This window comes from Rhinopithecus roxellana, chromosome 17, assembly GCF_007565055.1.
Source record: "Rhinopithecus roxellana isolate Shanxi Qingling chromosome 17, ASM756505v1, whole genome shotgun sequence".
Lineage (NCBI taxonomy): Eukaryota > Metazoa > Chordata > Mammalia > Primates > Cercopithecidae > Rhinopithecus > Rhinopithecus roxellana.
Window position 1 is genome coordinate 89,504,836 of NC_044565.1, and position 25,078 is coordinate 89,529,913.

A 25,078-nucleotide genomic window follows, 5' to 3' on the forward strand; every position below is an offset into this window, starting at 1 on the left:
TGGAGTGACTCAAGAGATACTTCATTTATAACACACATCTGTAATTTACAAAGGATTTTCGTTTACATGATCTCATTTTACCTTCAGAACAATTTGTAAAGGAGAACATCTGTCACATTTCACAAGTAGGGAACTGCTGCTCAGAAGTGATGGTATCACCTTTGGTCAAACCTTGGTTGGTTTTGGGGACACTGCCTTCTCCTCCCGACCCACCCTATTACTCCTTCTCAGGAGACTTTTTCTCATGTATTTCTCTTAAATATAGATACCCTTGGGCCTGCTGTACTCTTCAGATGACCTCTCCTACTCCAGCGGTTTAAACTGTCACATCTAAACTGACATCTGTCCAACCTACTACACAGCTCAGACTTTTCCACTGAGCACCTCACCTACATACACACGGCGACCTGCCGAAACTCTTGCTTTCATCAAGCATGTCCCAAGCATATTTTTTACCCTAGGCTTGCTCTTCCTCCTGTATTTCCAATTCTGTCAGACAGTATGACCAACCGGTCCGATGATGATCAGCAGCGCCCCTTGCAGCTTTTCTTTGGCTAATTTCAAACAATAAAACAGGGAGGAAAAGCACGGGGGCTAACCACTCAGGGAAGAGCATACTCCATCCCCAGGTGCACAGAAACACGCCGGCAGGACCGCTGCAGGAAGGGGCTGGTGCTCAGCAGAGGGACAGGACTGGCAAATGCCACTGGAGCTCAGGGGTATGTGAATCCTAAACACTCAGCATTATTTTTTAATACTTTGATTTTGGATTCCGATTTTAAACCTTTTTAAACAGTCTGAATTTGAAGTTGCTTCATTTCTTTAAAAACAAAGTTCACAATCTGAATTCAAACGATACAGGAATCTTGTATGACAGACAAACCAAATATTATTAGTCTGATTTTACAATTTACTCACTCCACTCACTTATTTGTTCAAACATTTATTGAGCACTTCTTAAGGGTCAGGCATGGTGTGAGGCACTGGGATATAACAGTGATTATGACAAAGTCCCTCAAGGAGCTCACAGTCTAATGGTAAACTACAGAGTAAACTGAGGCACAGAGTGGTAAATGACTTACCCAATGAGGTAGAAATAGCTAGGTACGTGAAAATGTGGGAGTAGAGCTGGAGAGAGGGCAAGGTACAACTTGTCGTGAGTAAAACCCCTTTGACTGACTGAACAGCAAGGCTGCATACACAAACATTACAAAATCTACTTGCAAAAACCTTAAAAGAGTTTCCAATGATCACCATGACTGAATTCATATTTCACAATGAATTCAGCTATTTCCTGATGGCATTTCTATCCCTGCCCCCAAAAACACTGGGCATGCCACCAGGCTGCTGGGAGACAGCAAGTAGGTAGACAGCTTAAAACCAAGAAGTATCTGACTCCAATTTCAGCATTGAAAACCATATTAAAATACTTTAATGAAATCCACAAACATAAATGTGTAGCACATTTATGATACTTCTACATGTAGAAGTTTGGAAAAACTCTCTTCTAACCCTCATCCAGAGGATTCTAATAAGTTATAGATACCAAAGAAATTAGAGAATTTGTCTGTCACTTTCCATATATACATTATTTTGGCTGTACAAGGGTGAAAAGTGTCACTCAGACATATTTCGTAAGTAATCGAAACATTATACAGATATATACAAAGACATCACATTTAAATTCGTGTGTACATCTAGCCAATGTACAACAGTAACTGCAAACATGAACCAGTGTAAGGCAATTTCTTTTGTGATATATGACATACTCCTTGAAGGGAAGGGTAGAGTCCACAAAGAACTGTCCATTTCAGCCCAACTGTCTGTTTTCATGACACTCTGTGATGAAACTACTTCAGGAGGCAAGCTGTCTACTTCACTGACAAAAAGCAGTGAATAATTATAAAAGGAGTTGTTTTCAAACGTGGAAACCACAATTACTCAGTAATCTAAGTGGCGAACTCCTCAAAGACACTACTGGCCAGGCTGCCACTACTGAGAACGAGAGCACTTCATGGATAATTTATTGCTCTGAGAATCAAATTTGACGCATAATTCTCCACAAAGATGTTCCCAAAAAACTCAGTAATATATAAATTCTCAAATGCCATCAGTTGCTTACTTCAAGCAATTCTTCACTTCGCTGAGGATTTTCTTCTGAAAAAGAACACGAGAGAGAAATTCACCTAAGTGAAGGTTTGATAGGCAAATATGTAAAAGAATACACAATCCGACTACTTCAGAAAACCCTGAAGATGCCTGGTCAAGAACACGTATTCTCAGGTTAATGGCATAAGGCTAATTTTTTCAGTCTCTCACGAATAAACCGGAACTCAAACTTGTACCTGAAAGCACCCGTCCGTGAAGGGAGGAAGCCTTCCCTTACTAAGGCTTTACTAGTTTCTTTCGGAGCCCTCATGATTCCCCGTCTTTGTAATCCTTGTGTCTTTGTGCTGTTGTCTGCGTGCGGGCAACAGCCCCCTCTTCTGGTCATTACAGGTATCCTCTGTCAGTGAAAGCTTCCTATTGGTCCAGCCTGTGGCTCTGCAAGGGCCAGCTGAAGACCACCCTGGCCCGCAGTGCTTGTTGAGTTCTCCAGTTGGCTGTGTCTTTGTTCGGATGTCGGTGGACCTGCTGGCTGGGCACTGTGATGGCTTCTGCCCAGGCCGGTTTTCCAGTTGGCTGGGTCTTTGTTCGGATGTCGGTGGACCTGCTGGCTGGGTACTGTGATGGCTTCTGCCCAGGCCGGTCACAGGATGCTGGCCCCCTGCTCAGGCAGTTCCACTATTTGTGATCTGCTGTTGGGCAGAGCTGCAAGCTGGGCTCCGAGGTGAGATGGAGTCACTGCTCTGGCCGGGTGGGTCCAGAGGCAACGTCCTTAGAAATGTGTAACTGAGGACTGACTCTTGTGGAGTGGGCTGTTCGCTGAGTTGAGTGGGTATGTGACTGCCTGGGTCAAGCAGGTCTAGCCCTTTCCCTTGTCCAAGATGTGCAGAAGGGGAACTCTCCCGGCCGGGTCATGGGCAGGCTCTTTGGCTGAGTGGAGCTGCTGTTTGACTGAAAGCCTGCCCTATTCAGAGACCATAGCAAGTTGGTATCAACATGGGACCAAACAGAATTCTAAGTCTTCACTGCTATCAAAACTACAGAAATTTAACTGTAATGCTCACAGAAATATTCTCAACTACAGTAAGAATTATGTTGTAATTTTTCACATGTTTTTGTGGATAGGAAGAGTAAAAATATCTTAAGGCCATAATACACATTAATAACATTATATATGCTTATTTAAAATACTGCCAGAATCACTGGTATATTTACCTTCCTCAGGGCCTTCTGCATGAGTGCTCTCAGATGAAGAGGTCCTGACTCCTTCAGACCTTTTGCTACCAGTCTGACCCTGCTCCACTTCACACAAATAGACATCGATAGGTCCGTTGGTGCTCCTTATGTGCACTGTGATAGAGTCCTAGCAAAGGACACAGGAATCGTCAAGATGAATGAAATAATAAATCATATTTTTTCACTCACTAGAACTGCAAGAATTTCAACAGACATTTGAAAAAATCACCATAGCTGTAGTCACATTAAAGCACTAGCCAACTCACACGCTGAAGACAGTTATGCTTGATCCTACAGTAATGGCTTCAGAGCTATCATGGGAAAACCTCAAGAACTATCATGGGAAAACCTCAGTACTCAAGAGCCTGTCTTTTTCTACTCAGGAGCTGACCCTTCAAGGAGGCCGTACTCGAGTCAAAAATCAGTGTTTTGATGACAAAGAACTCTAGAATACCCCAGTCTCACAGGATAAATATGTGCTTGGATTTCCAGACCAATGAACAGGTCCTGAGATAATGGAAGGGCCATTCTTTTGTCCTGTTGAAAGCACAGGAAAAGATCAAAATATACCTCAAGTAAAACATCAAAAAAATTGTAAAGATTATTTATAAAGGACTATTATTAACTTACCATGATTTTTACATCCTTTGATTTCAGATTTCCTCTGGATTAATCAAAATACTTTTTCCATAAGATATCAGGCAACTTGAATGCTTCTACTGGGAATTATGCTAAATTCTTAAGGAACAGCTCCAGTTATAAATGATCGCTTTAACTGGGAGCTGCTTCAACTGTAACAAAGTCTGTTTTCTCCCCTTTAATGCAGTTAGGCCTGGGCTAGACTCACAGACACCACTGCTCCCTCCCACTCCACACCTCACTGCGATGTTACACCAGGGTGAGTCTGGGGAGATGCAGCTTCTCAGATGTCTCAGAGCCTCACTTGTCGTCTTTGCTATGACTTCCTGGTACCCGACAAGTGGGCTAGAGAACATATGTGCTCAGCTTCTAGAGTGCCAGGTCACATCTGGTTTGAATGATAAATCCTGTACAATTTAATAGATATTTCTAAACAATAAAAGGAACCAATGTCTCTCTCAACTGGAAGGCAGCTGAGGACTTCGCATTCCACTAAATTAGGTGTTGTCAAACTTCCCGTAAAGGATGAGATGGTAAATATTTTTGGCTTTGCGAGTCACACTATCCCTGTCACAACCTCTTAACTCTGCCACTATAGTATGAAAGCAGCCAGAGACAATATGTAAACAAATGTGCATGTGGCTGTGTCCTAATAAAATTATTTCTAAGAACAAGGAGCAGGCCGGATCTGACCTTAAGGCCAGTTTGCCAGCCACCACACTAGCTCCCCAGATCTTCATGGTCAGGCTCTGGCCAAGAGGGCCCATGTGCAGAGACTTTAAATGGGACTCTAAAAGAAGCCTCAGGTATGATCAAAGGTTCAGCCAGATTTAGCAGTTACAGTCTGCAGCAGCTCATTGTATAGGGAAAAAGCCAAAAATCCATTAGTCTCTGCAGAATGAATTATTATGCCCCAAAGTAAAGATGTGTTGATTAGCGGTTTCTTTCTTAAAAATAAAACAACTAGGAAACATCAGCAAGAAATCATAATTTGAGTGTGACTGAGTTAAATGAAAGCCTGCCCTTAACCCATACACTGTCGAGTAATACAGGGCTCACTTGAACAGTGGTCTGCTGGGGACAAAAGGAAAAACGGGTCAAGAAAACATTCCTCGCTAGGCAGGAGGCAAACCCCCAGGGCAATGCAGAGGACCGTACTATGAGCACTGATGGGTCTATCAAGGCTGTCAGTCTTGAGGATGTGTCCCAAGAATGGCCACATTCCTTGGTTTTGATTCCGTCCTCATCAAGCAGCCTTCTGCTGCAATTATCTTTCAATGCAAACTTTCCTGCGAGGGAAAAAATGCACCGCACAGCTGGCAGCTGACAAAAATATGTTCATTTACACAGAAATCCTACTTTTCCATTTTAAATTCAGAACCTAGTGTTCTGGTTTATTCATCAGTCTTTCACGAGTTTGTTAATTCCCCAGTGCCTTCCCTGAGAGCAGACCTTACTTTTGGAACTTTAAGATGGGCCAATTCTTGGTGATTCTTCTAAGAAGCACTGCAGTACAATAGTGAAAAACAAACTATGAAGCCACACTAACTGGGTTTGAATTCTGGTGATCCTGAAAAAGTCAACTCACCTTTGTGAGCTCTCGGTTCCTCGTCTTCAAGATAATAATGACTACCTGACTTGTTGTGTTAGTTGAAGCAAGTTAAAATGTGTGAAATGCCAGGCAGTAGCGGATGTAGAGTGCACGTGTACACAACGGCTCTTCAGTATGACTGCAATAAATCACAGCCTAAGCAGTCGGCCCTCATCCCTCTTTAAATCCTTTTAAAAATGCAGGGTTACCTACTTCTCTGGGAGCTGGAACATCCAATCTGGTTTCTGCTGGAGCTTTAACAGCAATGACGATCTGTTCATGGAAGGCCTGAATGCTATGAATGTCTTGACAGGTCACGTATGCTAGTGTAAAACCCAGTCAAGGATCTCTACACAGAATGCTGTTTACTGGGGAGGTAATTTATCTCCAGTAATTCAGTAACGCAAGGGTAATGTTAGAATGTCTTTAGTTTTTATGAGATACAAGCTCAGCATTAAGGAAAGCAGTAAAAAAATTATTTCATTGACAATCTTTATTATTCATATAAAATTAAGCTTTTAATAAAGCGTTTTACAATATTTACAACTCAACCTAAAGGATTTCTTTAAGCTGTACTATTATGATTATGATGGCAATTTCTGGAGAAAAATATTAATAAAGTCTGAGTTCCTAACACAAATATACCACATGAAGAAATTCAAATTTTCATCCTACTCCCTTTTCAGTTACAGTAAGCTAGATCTTACTACAACTTTGAGAAAAAACATTCAGGGCTTTGACAAGAATCCCCTAAAATGAAAGATGGAAAAAAATCTATAAAAAGGCATAAACGGCTTGGAGATTAAGTTTCTCAATATCACTTTATCTAAAATTATTTTCCATCTCACTACCTGAATCTTTTTCGTCGTTTCACTGTGCTGCCTCAAATTTTACCAATTAAGTGATTTACTGGGTTTCTCTAACATTTTTTTTTTGTCTGATTGGCTGCAGTAATGTTGGCGCTTACTTTTTCTTTTCCTTCCAGTAACTGTACTGTAGGAATAGAGGTTTTTGACTACTGTAGAGAGTTTTAAGTAAATCTGGGGTATGGGATAGCTCAGAATCAGTAAGCCCCTCACAAAGGGTGCCACAGGGAATAGCACAGCACAGCATACAGGTCTAAGACACCCAGGAGGTCAGTACCAAAGACAAGGCTCCCCCAGGCCCCTGAGACATTGAGTTTCAAGGCAACACTGCTATTAAGCAACAACATGCTTCTGTGGACACAAACGGGAGTTTAAGCACCTCTTCAATGGCAATTCACTGTTTTGGAAACCAACTTCTGTTCACACATTTCTAGGAAAAACATGAACTTCACAAAAGCCAACAAATATTTTATTATCCTTACAGTATTCAGACTATAAAAATGAATACTCCCCAGCCGGGCGTGGTGGCTCAAGCCTGTAATCCCAGCACTTTGAGAGGCCAAGGCAGGCGGATCACTGAGGTCAGGAGATAGAGACCATCCTGGCTAACACGGTGAAACCCCGTCTCTACTAAAAAATACAAAAAAACTAGCCGGGCGAGGTGGCGAGCGCCTGTAGTCCCGGCTACTCGGGAGCCTGAGGCAGGAGAATGGCGTGAACCCGGGAGGCGGAGCTTGCAGTGAGCTGAGATCGGCCACTGCACTCCAGCCTGGGCGACAGAGCAAGACTCCGTCTCAAAAAAAAAAAAAAAATGAATACTCCCCTATTTTAAGTGGTACCATCAACCTTGGTTTGGTACTGTACCCCTGAGATAATCATCCAGAATTTAATCTAAGAAATGCCACAAAGAAGTTAAAAAGCCTACCATTTGTGTACGTTTGAGGCTATACTACTACCAACTTTTACTTAATTTTTTTTTTTTTTTTGAGATGGAGCTTCGCTCTTGTTGCCCAGGCTGGAGTGCAATGGCGCCATCTCAGCTCACGGTAACCTCTGCTTCCCAGGTTCAAGTGATTCTCCTGCCTTAGCCTCCCAAGGAGCTGGGATTATAGGCGCCTGCCACGACGCCTGGCTAATTTTGTATTACTTTAACTTTTAATGGTCTAATTTTATATCTTAAATATATAAATTAAGTCCCCAAGCTGACTCTACTACTTAAGTAATCTGTTTTGGAAGCAGAAATTTTAGAAAGGTATAGACTTAAAGGATATCTTTCATTTTCTTTGTCATCTGTTAACTCAAACAGCTGCTGAGCACAATCCTTAATTAACTCATCCAAAGCATCTTCCATTGCTGATAAGTCAGAAAGTTCCTCTTGCAGCTTCTTTTGTTGGGGAACTGCTCCAAAATTGCTAAGATCAGATCCTCTTTAAAAGAAAAACAAATCACTATCAATACCATCTAGGAGATAACAAAGGAATTTCAAGTTAGGTTACTGGAACTTCTCCAAATGATTACCATATGTGTTTTCCACAACAATAGAAACCAGGGACTTTTAACTTCTGGCGGCTTCGTTCTAGACAGCCATTATTCCTTCTGTACATAAATTATTTATAGTTCTTCATCTTATACAGTCTTTTTCAAAAAAAAATACATTACAACCTAACAGAAATTAATAACAGCAGAGACAGCCTAAGAAAGCAAAAGGGCACTGAACTAAGAGTCAATAACACCTAGCTTCAGCCTCAGTCCTAGTCCTTACAACACAGCTTCTGATAAGCTATAATCTTACAGTACTTGAGTTCCTACATATGAAAACAAAGTGTTGGCTAAATGACAGTTCCTCTGCTAAAATGTGATGAGTCTGTATTTTTCCCCAGTGTACACATTCTATCTGGATATAATGATTATATTCATCATTTTAAAAAAGACATTATTTTCAGGCCAGGCATGGGGCTCATGCCTGTAATGCCAGCACTTTGGAAGGCTGAGGCAGGTGGATCACCTGAGGTCAGGAGTTCGAGACCAGCCTGGCCAACATGGTGAAACCCCGTCTCTACTAAAAATACAAAAATTAGCCAGGGGTGGTGGTGTGTGCCTGTAATCCCAGCTACTGGGGAGGCTGAGGTGGGAGAATCGCTTGAACCCAGGAGGTGGAGGTTGCAGTGGAGCTGAGATTATGCCACTGCACTCAAGCCTGGGTGACAGAGCAAGACTCCCTCTCAAAAGAAAAAAAAAAAGATATACATATTTTCCTTAGTAATTAGTGCCTACTCCAATATGATGACCAGGCAACAACTGATTTTCATTTTTTCCTTTCAATCTTAATGGAAAATAAATAGGGAAAGGTTCTTGCCTCTATCTTTCACCTGGCAGTTTTCAAATCTGATTCTAATTAGTGATTCACAAGGCATGCCGATATAAACTCCTCAAGTGTTTTTTAGTATTATTTAGTAAACATGCTCAAATTAGAATTCAACCTGTACTTCCCTACTATTGAAAAAATGACCTCCTTTATGAATCCCTTTCCTCTAATAACTAAGTTCATTATTTAGGATCATTTTACAGTCTTTCTTGGTAGGTTTGCATTTGCCTGAGAGGTCACTATGTACTTATTTGCTGCAACTATTTCTCCCTGTCCCAAAATACTTGCCTATTCTAACAGCTTTCTTCTTATGTGTGCATGCACAGATACCTTTATCTATGCCAGTCTTCAGCTTCCCTTTCCACTCGATTCCTCCTCATCATGTCAAGTCTTTAGCAATGGCCTTTTAGATACTGTCTGATTTTTTTTTTTTTTTTTAATATTCAGGGCAGTGTTTCAAACGCCTCACTACATCATAATCTCCTGAGCTACCTGTTGAGAATGTACTTTCCTGCTTTCCCTCAGACCTACCAAATTACAACTCCAGAGGCAGTAAACCTCTAGGTGTTTACCATACTTCCGTGTGAAAACCACTGTTTTACAACCTTAACAGATTTTCCCAGTATCAATAATGAATTGGAACTGAGGAAATACTTTTTAAAAAATGTATGTACTCTCCAGGATGATGCGAGAAAATTTTATACAATTCTCTTCTAACAAGAAGTCGTACCTTTGTTTTCTATTGTCAAAACACTGCTACTATCTAGTTTTAAGCACGGAATTGTCACTTGATGAGAAGGAAAAAAAGCCATGAAAAGTTTGAAAGCAACTCACATCCATCGAATATGGTTCTTGGATTTCTTTTCAACGAGGTCGATTCCATCTAAGACATTGGTGATGTCATACACTCTTCGCTTTCGGACTCCCAGTTTCGTTGCAACCTTGTTTAAGTCAAGAATACCCCCAGGAGCAGATCTGACAAGATCCATAAATTTTCGAGTTAAATAAACCAGTGATACATCAAAACGAGGTCTCTTCACTTTTAGAGCTTCTGGGAAACAAAATAAACATATTTGTACAATTTTAAATAACATTTCTTAACTCATTTTAAAAAATCATCTGTTTCCTCTTGATCAGAGAGCAGACATCTACAGAAATCCCTACACATTGATCAAATCAAAGCTGGTTTCTATGAAATAAATCTCTTAAATTGGAGAAAAAATTCACTGGCCTATCCTGGCTCTAAACAAAGGCTTTAAATTTAAATAAAGGAGTATTTGAAATACATAACCAGTGTCCACTGAGCATGTGGACTTCTACAAGTCTACTGCATCTTCTCAGACAAAGCAGTAAGATTACATTTGCATCCATACCACTCTCAGGAATAGAATTACACATGATTTTTAAAATTAAATTTCTCATTTGGTCTTCAGGTTAAGGAATTCTTTACAAAGCAAAGGCAGAGACCTGGCTTTTTTCCCCCTTTTAATGACTCTATCCATGTCATAGTGTAAGTTGTCTGACGAATTTTTTGAAAGAGCTCAAACTAGTCTTCTACTAAGACAATCACGACATAACTCGGCCAACAGTGGTATCTCTATTATTTTTCTTTTCTTTTTCTTTTGAGATAGAGTCTCGTTCTGTTGCCCAGGCTGGAGCTGGAGTACAGTGGCACGATCCTGGCTCACTGCAGCCTCCGCCTCCTGGGTTCAAGTAATTCTCCTGCCTCAGGCTCCGGAGTAGCTGGGATTACAGGCGTGCACCACCACGCCCGGCTAATTGTTTTGCATTTTTAGTAGAGACAGGGTTTCACCATATTGGCCAGGTTGGCCTTGAACTCCTGACCTTGTGATCCACCCGCCTCAGCCTCCCAAAGTACTGGGATTACAGGTGTTTGAGCCACCGTGCCCGGCCCACTACCTCTATTTTTAAAAATATTCACTACTCTGTATTAATGTAACAGATAGACAAATGAAAAAAAAAATCCCTTTAATTCCCTCACTCACCTACTATGGCTCGGGTTTTCATACACACACACCCCCCTAACACACCCACACTTGTGTGTCAATCATATATATAGTTTTTAAAAACAAAAACAAGACCATGCAATTTTGCAACGTTCTTTTAACACAATATTGTGAACATACTGACATGTCAACAAATGTATTTCAACATTATTCTTAATGGCTGTATGCTTAACTGTATGCAGTATTTGCTATTTATCCCAATATTAGAAATTCAGACTATCTCCAACTTTACAATTTTGCTTAATATTTGAACGAATCTTTTTGTTGCGAAATTATTGTATGTCCCCTTAACTGGACATTTTTAAGGAACTGTGATAGGTACTGCTAAACAGCTCGGCAGGTTGTGGGTTCTGTCCATTCCATGTGGCAGACACGGGCCTCATCTCATGCACTTGCCAGAACTAAGTATCTTGTCATCTTTTCCAATTTGATACTAAGAAAAAGTTCTTATGGCTTGGTTTGCAGAAAAAATAATTTCTGATATAACTTTGTCACTCTGGTGTGGAATATGTGACTTTCTTTTCCTCTACTTCCACAGCACACCACAGTCAGTATGCCTCAAAGAAATGTCCATCCTACCTTCAGCCAGAAATGTCCTTACTCAGAACCTCCACAATGTCACATTTAGTTTAAAGACCACTGGCGGTTACTTCAGGAACAAAGGTACATATTTCATAATATAAATGTCTTCTCTCTGGAGCCCATTCCTACACTTAAGATTAAATAGGGGTAAATTAGGAATTTAAAAGGATTTTTAATTGGAAGTAGAAGGTCACAATTCTACAACAAACTCAAGAAGATTACAAATGAGAAATTCTAACTTTAAAAAGCATATATTTAATTATAGTAATTATTAACAAGGCATGGTCTTATATGCTCAGGATAAGTATATTTCTATGATGTTATTTTATAAAGAACACATATAACGAAACACCAAAAACGTGACAGTTGCTGAAGGGATATGGACAGGGTTACAGAGGTCTTCACACCAAAGCAGCTCCGTAGTCTAATAAGGAACTCTATTATATGTCCTGAGGTAAGTGCTAAGAGAGGTATTCAAAGTCACCCGATAGCACGAAATCAAACCTTCACTGCAGGGGGAAACTGGGAAGGCCTTTTGATGGGAGTACACTGGGCACAGGGAACAGGAAGGCAAATGGGCGGTGTCTGCCCACTCTGACAGAGGGTGACGGGCTGAAGTGAGGGAGATGAAACCACACCTCAGAAGACAAAGCAGCCTTAGAGAACCTGGGGTGCTTTGGGGACCACAGGTGGTGTAGCTTGAGCTGTGGAGGAGGGCAGCAGCATGCTGGAAGAGGCTGCGGCGTTAAGCAAGAAACAGCTACAACGGCCTGGTCTGCTCCGTCTACCCATTCTCTACTGCCTAGTTTCTTTTAATATGAAGTGGCTTATGAATGTAATACAAACATTTAAAATCAAATATATGAGGAATCAGGGTTTTCTCTACACGTAAAAGAGTGTCACTGAAGAACTTAGGTTGGATGATATCATAACCCCATTTCTGTATTAGACAAATCCCCCTGGATTTTTCTAGCACCCAGGCTGGAGAGCCTGGACACTGACTGCCTTCTCAGAAGGACACCCAGCAACTTCAGCTACAGAGGAAGTCAGACTCTGAATGAGGAGAAGCAATTCAATGTTGTGGTAAAGACTCTGGGCTCTTGCATCAGAGAGGCAAGATTCAACCCTGACTCTGAGCAAGTCACTCAGCCTCTCTGGGCCTTTATAAAGTAAGAATTCTAATCCACACCTGTATTTTGAAGTGCCAGGCACTGTATGAGCTCAATAAATGTTAGATATTATTATAAATTAGTGGTATGGGACAGATGCAAGAAACACATCAAAGGTGAAGCTGACCAAACTCAGTGACCAACTATGGGTGAGACTGTGGCAGGCAATGAGGAAAAACTAAGGGTTAGCATTTCTAAGATTCACCCTGACTTATGATGCACTATCTATCCACTGAGATTAGGAGGCTGAGGTGGGGCAGTCTATCATGAAAACTTCCAGAAGAGGGAACTAGAGCCATTTACATCCTATCTCCTCTAACAGACACCCTAAACATTAACCTAAGATAAGGGACAAGAAGGAAAGAGTACATTTCTCTCCCAGGAGGAATTCTGAGAAAACAGCCTTAAATATACTGTTCTATGGAGAACAAACTGGCATTTGCGCACATTATTCAACCCATAACCTCAGGAGTTGTTACTAAAAGTTGAAACTTTACATTTCAGTGTACAAATAACACATTTTATTTCAGTTTCTCATCAACTCATACACTTACACAAATCATTTTAATCATATGAAGTTCAAACTAACAAAACCTAAAACCTATTCAGGAATCAACTTACTTCTCATGGACACATATTGTACATTATCTTCTAAATTAATCCTTATTTTTGATGGCTGAAAAAAAAGATAAAAAATTTAACTTAGTGATTTTAAAACAACAATGCAAACAAATAGCATTTTACTCAATAGTATAAAGGTCTGGGAATATGAATGTGATAATTACTGGCCAGGCACGGTGGCTCACGCCTGTAATCCCAGCACGTTGGGAAGCCGAGGCAGGTGCATCACCTGAGGTCAGGAGCTCGAGACCAGCCTGGCCAACATGGTGAAACTCCATCCCTACTAAAAATACAAAAATTAGCCAGGCGTGGTGGTGGGCACCTATAATCCCAGGTACTTGGGAGGCTGTGGCAAGAGAATCGCTTGAATCTAGGAGGTTGCAGTGAGCCAAGATCACGCCACTGCACTCCAGCCTGGGTAACAAAGCAAGACTTTGTCTCAAAAAAAAAAAAAAAAAAAACATTCACACACACACACAAAATATGGTAATTACCAAATACATCAGGTACTGAGGATAAAAGGAACATGAAGAGCACTACGACACTGTCCCTGACTTGGTAAAGCTTAGTAGAGATAGAAGATCTATCTCAACCAACACACGCTCACTCCTTGCTATTATTAAGTATATGCGGTTCCCCAAAATTTGCTCACAAGCTTTCATAGGCAGCTATGCGTTTCCACTATAATTAATGTAAAACAGCAGCATTTCTAACAATAGAAAACCATGCACGCTGTGGATAATTAGAAACTTTTGCATTAGATAAAAAGTTTCTTCTTTTAATTTCCTGAAACAACCAGGAAATTAGCAGAAGCTCCATTATCAATGCTCACCATTTTACCGGCTATTTAGAGGCTCTGAAAGTTTGCATAAAACGGGTAGTAACATTTAGAAACTGTTTTTTTTGTAAAAAAATAAATAAAATGAAACCAAACCTTAAAACGAAAGCCTATGAACAGAAACTCCTAGTAACATCAATGTTAATGTGCCTCCAGACAGGCTGTCATCAGGTTTAGCTCTCATCTAAGAAAAAACTGGCCATAAAGCAAAACTGGGGCAAGTGAATTCATGGGTACTCTAAGAAAAGAATAGTAGTACTAGGGATGCACCCAGACAGGGAAATCACAGAAGGATACATGGTGAAGGCAGCCCTCAGGTGAGCCTTGCCCAGCAAGTCAGATTTGCCTGAATAAACAAGTGTGGGGAGAGAAGAAAAAAGACAGGATTGTGGTACTGGAAACGAACAAAGGTGTGAAGATGTATATGGCACGGCATGTTTCTGGGAACCCACCAAAGTGGCCAGTGTGAAAGTGACTTGACTTTGAAGCTGCGAGGTCATGATGGCACCACATAAAACTAATGCTAAAGAGTTTGGACTTCATGTCATAACCAGTAGAGAATGATCAAAGGTTTCTGAACCAGACTAGGATATAATTAAGTAAATGGTTTAGAAATATAAGTATGGCAGCAACATGGCAAATGGACCAGGAAATGAGGAAGCCTGAAGGCACGGTGAGCAGTTAAGAGGCTCTTTGTTTATACTGGTATTAACAATATCCTTGGCACAATGATTTTCTTATCATCCATGACAAGATGATAGCATCTGTTAACAAATTAACCCGATATGGAATACTCCCATCGAGATAGAATCCCACTGTAAATAACTTAGTTGTTAGAATTGAACATGTAGACCTGCTAGGGCATGTAACACTGGAGCTGGACTAGGTCTGGCCAGCTCTCTCAAACAGTGCTGATGATGGTGACTTGCAAACATGGTATCCAACAGTGAAACTCTGAAGCAGTCCTACCAAAGTCAGACATTAGACAAGTGCGACTAACTGCCATTGTTATTTTTACATTTAACCCCTCTGCTAATAGTATGAGACAGGGGCCAGCTATTGTAGCAAGACTCTTGAATGAAAAAAAAAAATCCATCCGTATTACATTGATTTGAAGCACACATACACAAATATCCTAAATCACAATATATATGCTCAGAGGGGCCGTGCTGCAGAGGTTCCCGTTCTTAATTCAGAGCAGCAGGGCCATGACTTATATACTGTACTTACTGGCTCCCAAAGAGGCTGCCTCACTAGCTATGCATTCTAGGACGTCTTCTCTGCTCCACATCTCCCTATCCATCTCATCTAGACAGTGGATCACAGGTTGGTACAGAAGTAACACCTCAATTAGGCATAACATGAAAAAAGATGGCTTTGTTTTCCCTACTCTTTGCTATTAATGCAGTTCCATTACATATTGGCGATATTGATGTACACGGGAAAACCGTCTCCAACAGCATTCATTTGTTTTTTTTCTCTTCAAATATAAAAACACTATCTCTTTATCTTGGAGGAATCACAACAGTACTATTGCTCCTCAGGGGCAGACATCATCTACAGACATATAGATAGATGGTAAGGCCGGGCGCGGTGGCTCATGCTTGTAATCCTAGGACTTTGGGAAGTGGGGGGTGGGGGTGGGGGGCGCAGAACATGAGGTCAGGAGTTCGAGACCAGTCTGGCCAACATAGTGAAACCCCCGTCTCTACTAAAAATACAAAAACTTAGCTGGGAGTGGTGGTGGGCGCCTGTAATCCAAGCTACTTGGGAAGCTGAGGCAGGAGAATCACTTGAACCCGGGAGGCAGGGGTTGCAGGGAGCTGAGATCGTGCCATTGCACTCTAGCCCAGGTGACGGTGCGAGATTCTGTCTCAAAAAAAAAAAAAAAAAAAAAAAGATGATAAATAGGTAGATTGTTTGCATGTTAGCTGCAAAATGAATGGAGAAGTCAGAGGCTTACAAAATGAAAATCACTCAGGCTGATCTTGTGCCCTGACAGAGTATACAGCACTCTAGGAACCAGCGTCTTCCGGGGAAGGTCAGCACATTTTTTCACGTTCCAAGCAATTTCACCACTGCTCCAAGTCCCCTATTTAAAGACCTCTACTTTTATGTGTAGCTTTGAAGAGCTTCTTCAAAGGTGGAAGAAAAAAATAAAAGATGAATTTTAGGGACTAAAATGCTAAGCATTGCCTCCAAGATGGTTAAACCTTTCTCTATACAGATGTTTCTCTATACCAATTCTGTTTTGGGGAGCAATATTCCTTCAAGAGGTCTTTGGAAACACCTTTCTCAAGGTTACTGCATTCCCACCCATTCCAATTTTCCTTATTTTTCAATACGCAGACCAAGTTCTACCTCCAACCAATGCTATTTTCTCCCTTCTCAAAAGTCCAGATCCTCTGGGACCCTCTTTCCCATCTGTCCTTGGACAGCAACTTCAGATTCCCTGGCCTTTGAACTCTAAGAGTTACACTAGCAGCCTCCCAGGCTCTCATGTTATGGACTTGCACTGAGCCATGCTACCAGAATCCCAGGGTCTCCAGCTTGCAGCCAGCCTATTGTGGGGCTTCTCAGCCTCCAAAATCATAAGCCATTTTCCCTAATAAATCCCCTCTCATATATCTATCTACACGCAATCATGTATCTTCTCAGAATCGTCATTAGGCGATTCTGTTGCGTGAACATCATAGTGTTTAAACAAACCTAGATGGTATAGCCCACTACATACCTAGGCTATATGGTAGGGCCTATTGCTGCTAAGCCACAAACCTGTAGAGCAAGTGACTGACTGAATACTGTAGACAACGGTAACTAACACAATGGTATTTGTGCATCTAAACAGAGAAAAGGTAACGTTTGGTGCTATGACCATTATGATGGCTACAATGTCACTAGGTGATAGAAATTTTTCAGCCCCATTATAATCTCACAGGACCACCTCCGTATATGTGATCCACCACTGACGCAATCATTATACAGCACATGACTGTATATATATCCTATTGATTCTGTCTCTCCAGAGAAACCTAATACAGATTTGGTACCAGAAGTGGAGTCAGTCATACTTTGCACCTCACCTTTAGGGGCCTGCTGGGACTTGGGTCTAGTAATAGGTCTAGAAGCAAAGAGGGGTGGTGGGGTGGGTCCTGATGAGAATCAGCATTGTCCTGCCCGGGAGCTGTTTCAGAGGAGGCTACTACTATCTCCACAGGCAATGCAGAATTAATCTCCTTAGACGGGGTGGAAAGGATGACACCACTGTAGGTGGAACTGCTACTGCCCCTCTGGCAAACAAAACTCATCAGAATTTAGGGGCTCAATGTGTCCAGCCTCATCTTCCCACATGATCCCATCCAAACCCCACTCTTTCCCAACCAATACCCTCACTTCAACAGTAGATGCTCTGTGAAGCTAAGAGAGTTCAACTTTCTATTTTATTTATTTATTTATTTATTTTTGTGATGGAGTTTCGCTCTTGTTGCCCAAGCTGGAGTGCAATGGTGCAATCTCGGTTCACTGCAACCTCCACCTCCGGGGTTCAAGTGATTCTTCTGCCTCAGCCTCCCGAGTAGCTGGGATTACAGGTGCGTGCCACCAAGCCCTGCTAATTTTTTGTATTTTTAGTAGAAACGGGGTTTCATCACATTAGCCAAGCTGGTCTCAAACTCCTGACCTCAGGTGATCCACCTGCCTCGGCCTCCCAAAGTGCTGGGATCACAGGCATGAAACACCATGCCAGGCCAAGAGTTCAACTTTCATTGTAATTTGGCAGTTGCATGATGAAGGCTTGTGTTTGATTTTCAGCAATTTCAGCCCTATGGCTACAGGATAGAAAATTCTAACCGAGGGCACACTTAGAAACTTAGAAACTTTTAAGTCATTACGTGGAACTCCAGCCATGAAATTGAATCCCTGAGCTCATCCTTTTCTTTCATCACTTTGTCCAAAGACACTAGGAGCAACCAACCAATGTCATTACAATCCTTGTTTTTCCAAAAATGTTTGAAAATATCACATACAGCGCCACCAAATTCTTTGCCTCTTATAAGTGGTGAATTACAATGTCAAAGGCATTTATTTTGCATATCTATAAACAGTTTGTGTCATGGGCTTCCAGTGCTCTCTCTACTACTAGAAGTAGAGCTCTTAGCATTTTTAGGTTCTAATCAGATTAAAGAACCAATTCCAAAAACCCCAATTAAGGAAACTCATCTTTAAAATTCTGTTCCCCTTTCCTGGTACCAAAATCTGTATTAGTATTGGTCTGTCTCTCTGCAGAACTCTGACCAAGAGTAATAAATTCAATTCTGAATATACAGTAGTCCACCCTTATCCTTGGGAGCTACATTCCAAGACCCCCAGTGGATGCCTAAAACCGCAAACAGTACCAACCCCTATATACACAATTTTTTTTCGTATACATACATACTCATGGTAACATTTAATTTATAAATCGGGCATAGTAAGATATTAACAGCTAATAATAAAATATAACAATTATAGCAATATACTACAATGAAAGTTACGTGAAGGTGGTCTCTCAAAATATACTGTAGATCTTAGCAACCTCAGAATAAGATTTTTTTCTTTCCTTACTAAGTCAATAACTTAGATCTTTTCACGTGAAGCACTTCATCAATTCTCTTCAGCATACTGGAACTGCCAGCATCACTACTCCTGTGCTTCGGGGCCATTACTGAGTAAAATAAGGGCTATTTAACACAAGCACCGTGACAGTTGGTCTGATAATCAAGAATCAGCTACTGATCAACTAAGGGCAGGGTGCAATGACAGCATGGGAACTCTGGACAAAGGAAGATTCAGGTGCTGGGTGGTACCTGACAGCTCGAGATTTCATCACACTACTGAGAATGGCAAGCATTTTAAAACTAATGAATTACTTCTGGAATTTTCATTTTAATAGTTTGGGGGACCACAGGTTAAACGAAATCAAGAAAAGTGAAACCTCAGATGAGGGGGGACTAATAGGAGTTGGAAACCTAAGCAGGAAGGTCTAGTAGACAGCTGGAAGATCCTGAGGGAGATTTATAGATTCGGGAATTACAATATGGTAACTGAAAATACCAGAAGTGTATGTCTAAGATTTCAAGCAATGTATCTGCTGATATTGCATGCAAACTAAGTGGTTTTTCCACAGTGAACTTAGAGTTTTTATCAAATTCTCAAATATTAAGACCACCAATACAGATGGTACCAATATACAGCTGATCCTCAAACAACACAGGTTTGAACTGTGTGGGTCCACTTAGATGCCAATTTTCTTTACCCCCTGCCACCCCTTAGAGAGCAAAACCAACTCCTCCTCTTACTCCTCTTCATCAGCCTACTCAGTGTGAAGACAAGGATGAAGACCTTTACAATCATCTAATTCCCCTGAATGAGTAGGACTTTCTCTTATTTATGATTTTCTTAATAACGTTTTCTTTTCTTTAGCTACTTTATTATAAGAATACAGTAACTAATACATGTAAATACAAAATATGTGTTAATCAACTGTTTACAGTATCAGTAAGGCTTCCAGGAAACAGTAAAGTTTTGGGGGAATCAAAGTTATATTCAGATTTTGAATTTCATGGGATTTGGTGCCCCAATCCCTGAGTCGTTCAAGGATCAAATGTAGATGGTAACACAACTCATGGGAGAAGAGAATGAACTCCCCTAAGAAGAATGTGTAGAGACGGCAGAAGAGAACCCTGAATATCATCAACATGTGGCCAGCCGCAGTGGCTCACACCTGTAATCCCAGCACTTTGGGAAACTGAGGTGAGAGGACAGCTTGAGCCCAGGAGTTCAAGACCAGCCTGGGCCCCGCAGGAAGACTTCCATATCTAAAAATAAAAATAAAAAAATTAGCCAGGCGTTGTGGCATGCGCCTGTGGTCCCAGCTACTAGGGAGGTGGAGGCAGAAGGATCACTTGAGCCTGGGAGGTCAAGGCTGCAGTGAGCCAGGATGTGCCACTGCACTCCAGCCAGGTGACAGAGTGAGATCCTGTCTCGGGGGGAAAAAAATGAAGGACTGGGAAGAGGATTAGGACAAGGAGAGACCAGAGAAGCAGATGGAACATCAATGTCAAGGAAACTCAAGGGAGAGTTTCCAACACAAGTAGTTTTGTGTCAAAACTACAACAGTAGATTGTTGGTGACCCTGGTTAGAATGGTCTTACAAGTGTGCTTAGGATAGGGGTCCCCAGCAGTGGGTTGGCTGATAATGAGACGATCAAGAGGAAACTGTGAGTGTAAATAACTTTTCAAGAAGTTTAGCTGTGAAGGGGAAGACAGACAGTAGATGGCAAGGGATATGGAATTAAGGGAGGGATCTTTTAAGACGGGGATGGATTGAGAATGCGGTTTTAGTAGTCAAGAATTTATCATCTGGAGTTAGACATTTGGAGGTTCAACCCAAGTTTCTCCACTTACTATCTAGCCACAGGCAAGCCGGCGTTACATGCAAGTCTGTTTTGGCAACCGTAAAACAAGAATAATAGTCTTTTACTATTACAAAACACTGCTGTGAGAAATTAAATGAGACAATAATCACAAACTATTTGGTATGGGGACCAGGCATAATGACTTGGGAAAATGTTTAATTACTACTAGTTACAGGAAGAAAGCAGCAGAGAAATGGAAAATATGGGGAGAGGCCCGGCTCGGTGCCTCACGCCTTGTAATCCCATCACTTTGGGAGCCCGAGGCGGGTGGATCACCTGAGGTCGTCAGGAGTTCGAGACCAGCTTGGCCAACATGGTGAAATCCCGTCTCTACTATAAAAACAAAATTAGCTGGGTGTGGTGGCGCATGCCTGTGATCCCAGCTACAAGGGAGGCTGAAGCAGAAGAATCGCTTGAACCTGGGAGGCGGCGGTTGCAGTGAGCTGAGATCGTGCCATTGCACTCCAGCCTGGGGAACAAGAGTAAAAACTCCGTTTCAAAAAAAAAAAAAAAAAGGAAAAATAAAAAAGAAAAAGAAAATACGGGAGGAATGGAAAGGGACGCATTTGTTGAGGACCCTGAGAACCGCGGGGAATACAGTATCTGGTCCAGAACAAGAGTAGAAGAATTCAGTCTTTGCAGGAAAGGGAGCCAAATCTCCTAACCATTTTCTCTGTCAAACAGGTGGGGAGATAATTTTATGAATGGGAGCTGTGGCGTGGGAAATATAAAACGTGGACAAGGTTTTAAACGGCTGCAGTAGAGCAGAAGAGAGAGAAGGCAGAACAAATGATAGGTTGCAGAGATACAGCTAGAGTCCACTGAAGGAGAAAAACATGGCCTTTCCAATGCAAAGTTGAGCAATTTTCTCCAACAGTGCCCTGAAGTTCCGATGTAAAAGCCCAGAAGACTGACACCACGTCTGTGAGCAGATGCTGAAAGCAGAAGGCGGGAGTACGCAGTTCGCAGCACGTGATGGGCAGCGCCTGGCCCAGGGTGAGCAGACGACTGAGACGACGGCCAGCGGGGTTGGCCGCGGCGCGGAGAGGAGGGGGCCGGGTTTGGGAGACCCCCGCCCGTCCCCGTCCCGTCCTGTCCCGGAGCTTACCAGCAGGCCCTCCACGTTGATGGGGTCTCGGCACCGACGGCGAACCGTCTCCTCCGCGGGGTCCAGGAGGAGACTGGGCAACTTCCTCGCCGGCCGCTGCTGACTCATGCTGCCCGGCCGGGCGTCCAGCTCCCCTCGCACCCTGCGAGCTCTCCCGCCCTCTCGCGCCCAGCTCGATCACCGTCCCCCACGCGCCGATTTCCAAGGGCCCAGAAACTAACGGGTCCGCGGCGTCCTCCGAGGCGCCGCCCGGCTAGGCCGTCCCACCCGCCAGCAAACGCAGCACTGCCTCACGTGCCCGGGAGCTCCCGACGAAGACGGGAAAGCAGGAGGTAGACCAACGACTCTCAAGTACCCCGACCCGCCATCTTCCCGCATGCGCAGTGCACCGCCCCCCTCTGCGCATGCCCGCCGCGGCCGGAGCGCTCCCACGCACCGATCCTCTCCCGGCGGCTGGCGCCCGGGAAACCCGGACCGCGGAATCCACGGAGAGGATGGCAAAGGAAAAGGAAGAGGTGGAGCCGGATTCCAGAGGAAGGGAACGGGGGTGAGAGAAAAGAGGCAGCTGGGAAAACGCAGCGCTCGCCTGGAATTCTCGACGGTGATAACTGAAAGCTCTCAGCCTCAGAGATGTTCATTTATTCCTTTTTTTAATTTTAATTTTTTTGTTGTTGTTGCCCAGGCTGGAGTGCAGTGGCGTGGTCAGGGCTCACTGCAGCCTCGAATTCTCAGGCTCAAGCGATCCTCCCACCTCAGCCTCCCAAGCAGCTGGGACTACAGGCGCGCGCCACTGCTCCCGGCTAATTTTTAATTTTAATTTTAGTAGAAACAGAGTCTCAGTATATTGCACCGACTAGCCTTGAACTCTGGGGCTCAAGCCATCCTCCCACCTTGGCCTCCCAAGTGCTGGGATTATAGGCATGAGCTACCACGCCTGGCCTTCATTTATTCGTGAGCTCTGTTAGCGCATCTTACAGGCGGGTCAGTGTTGATGCTTAGTAAATATGAGCAACCAAACCATTGTGGTATCGTTTTACTTCTGCCTGCCTGCCTTCCTTCCTTCCTTCCTTCCTTCCTTCCTTCCTTCCTTCCTCCTTCCTGTTTGATGAATGAGTTATCGTTGACCTACAGTGTCAGATATTGGGGTGAGCACAGGCGATACTTACCGATTTGAATATGCCACAGGTTCAACCTCCAATTTCAGTGGGGACAGATAAGTAAACCGAGCATGTTAATTAAGCTGGAGCCAGAAGGTGTGTTTTCAAATCCTGGCTCCTACTTACAAACTAGAAGACCTTATTAAGCCAGTTACTTAATCTGTCTGTGCCTCAGTTTCCTTATTTGGAAAATGCGAATAATGACAATACTTACCTGATAAGGTTGTTGTGAGGATTAAATGGATTAATGGATACAGGTTGCTGTGACTAGAACAGAGGCCAGCACATGTTTGAAATAAAAAGGTAGCACACCGTGGTATGTACAGAGTTGGAGGGAAACAACCGGTTAGACTGGGGGTTTCTACACAGCCTGAGGTGGGCGAGGTGAGGCAGGGAAAAATCCCTGAAGAAGCTGGCTCCCCACTAGACTATGATGTCAGAGGTCTTCTCTAATCTTTTTTTTTTTTTTCTGTCTCCCAGGCTGGAGGACAGTGGCATGGTCATAATTCACTGTAGCATCAAACTCCTGGTCTCAAGTGATCTCCCAGTTAAGACTCCCGTGTAGCTGAGAGTACAGGTGCATGGCACTATGTCCGGCTAATTTTTTAAAATGTTTTATTATTTTTTTGAACTCCTTACCTTAAGCAATCCTCCTGCCTCAGCCTCCCAAGGTGCTGGAGTTATAGGCTTGAGACACCATGCCTGGCTTCTAATCTTTGTATCTCTGTCATCTAGTACAGTGTCTGGCAAATAAAACATGCTCTGTTAATGTTTGCTAAATAAACTAGAAAAAAAGAGAACATAGCGGAGATCTCAAGAAGACTGCATATTGTTACAGAATGAAGAATTTCCCAGAGTCATTAGAAATGGCCATTTTAAGGCATTTATTCAGCATCTGCTATGTGGCCTTCCACGTACATTTGCTTATGTAAATCTCGTATCAAAACTGAAAGATAGGTATTTTTCCGCCCAATTTGCAGATCAGCAAAATTAAGATCAGCAGGATTACAAAAATTTACTCGGGGTCCTAGGTAGGCAGTGGTAGAGGCAGGCTTTGACTCCACAACTGATTAATTAATTTGGCATTCAGATCTTTAGGAAGATTATTGAAGGACGACTAGATTCTCTACAACCAGAGATGAGGTTGGGCAAGTAAAGGTGGGGTGTGGATCAGGATGGGGTAGCAAGTCGTCCAGGCTAAAGAAAGAGCATGAGCACAGAGCTGGGGAGAGTCAGGGAAATGGCACAATCTTCATACTTACTGTGCCTGTGACCTGACTTTTCCTCAAGACATAATCTTTTGCACATTTTTTTGAGCATCTCTCATGGGCCGAGCAGTAGGGTAGGTGTTGAGGGAAGAACTGAATCTGATGGGGCCTTACCTTGTGTTCCAGGGGCTACTAGCCTGGTGGAGACACATAAGCAGAAAGCATAAGTACTAAATTAGAGTATGTCTAACACACAATAGCAGCAGAGCAGAGGAAGAAAAAATAATAACTGAATTAGTTGTAAACTACAGGTGCTTTTCCATATTTGCCTGTGAGGTAGCTATTTCAAGAATACTTTGTAGAAGGCCGGGCGTGGTGGCTCGTGACTGTAATCTCAGCACTTTGGGAGGCTGAGGCAGGAAAATCACTTGAGGTCAGGAGTTTGAGACTAGCCTGACCAACATGGTGAAACCCTGTCTCTTCTATAAATACAAAAATTAGCCAGGTGTGGTGGCAGGCACCTGTAATCCCAGCTACTCAGGAGGCTGAGGCAAAAGAATCGCTTGAACTTCGGAGGTAGAAGCTGCAGTGAACCAAGATGATGCCACTGCACTCCAGCCTGGGTGACAGAGCAAGACCCTGTCTCAAAAAAAAAAAAAAAAAAAAAAAAAAAAAAAAAAAAAAGAATCATAGAAGAGGGTACAGAGGCTCAGAGAACTTTGTTCCAGCTTGCATGGGGACTTAAATACCAGGACTTTAGCCACTACATCCGTGGCTTTGTCCACCATGGTCTTACATTGGTATACAGTCACAGTTCCCAGCACAGAAATTCTAGTATTTCCCAATTCCAGCCCTGTTTTTGTGTGTGCTTCCTGGGGCAGAATGGCACTAGGGCAGAATGGGGCATGGGCTTTGGGACTTTCCAGTTAGGGCTGAAGACAATACTTCCAGGGATCGTTTTTAAAGTTAGGGCTGAAATATGAGGCCAAGTGCACAGGTGTACTTGAGCAATCCTGAAAGGCCTCATATGTCAGAGGATACTTTACTTCCCTTCTACTTGAAAATGTCCTCTCCAGAGGTCTGTGAAGAAATGACTGTATCCACTAGGGC

At 42.7% G+C, this 25,078-nt stretch overlaps 1 protein-coding gene across 8 annotated transcripts; it reads right to left on the reverse strand.

The window, feature by feature from the left end:
• On the reverse strand, positions 1 to 22,006 carry E2F6 (E2F transcription factor 6). 8 transcript variants are annotated; one of them, XM_010379659.2, is made up of 8 exons: positions 21,604 to 21,998; positions 13,203 to 13,257; positions 11,410 to 11,542; positions 9,638 to 9,854; positions 7,710 to 7,865; positions 5,786 to 5,900; positions 3,322 to 3,469; positions 1 to 2,157 (listed from the first exon to the last, which is right to left on the reverse strand). In XM_010379659.2, exons 4-8 carry the CDS (start codon positions 9,790 to 9,792, stop codon positions 2,111 to 2,113), a joined length of 621 nt encoding a protein of 206 aa, XP_010377961.1. In that variant the 5' UTR covers positions 9,793 to 9,854; positions 11,410 to 11,542; positions 13,203 to 13,257; positions 21,604 to 21,998; the 3' UTR covers positions 1 to 2,110. The 8 variants fall into 8 exon arrangements, 6 of the variants coding, with proteins under 6 accessions (XP_010377961.1, XP_030777318.1, XP_010377959.1 ...); XR_004054412.1 differs by lacking the exon at positions 11,410 to 11,542 and having other exon boundaries at positions 1 to 3,070; positions 5,782 to 5,900; positions 21,604 to 22,006; XR_004054411.1 differs by lacking the exon at positions 11,410 to 11,542 and having other exon boundaries at positions 5,782 to 5,900; positions 21,604 to 22,004.
• Between the last annotated feature and the right edge of the window lie 3,072 nt (positions 22,007 to 25,078).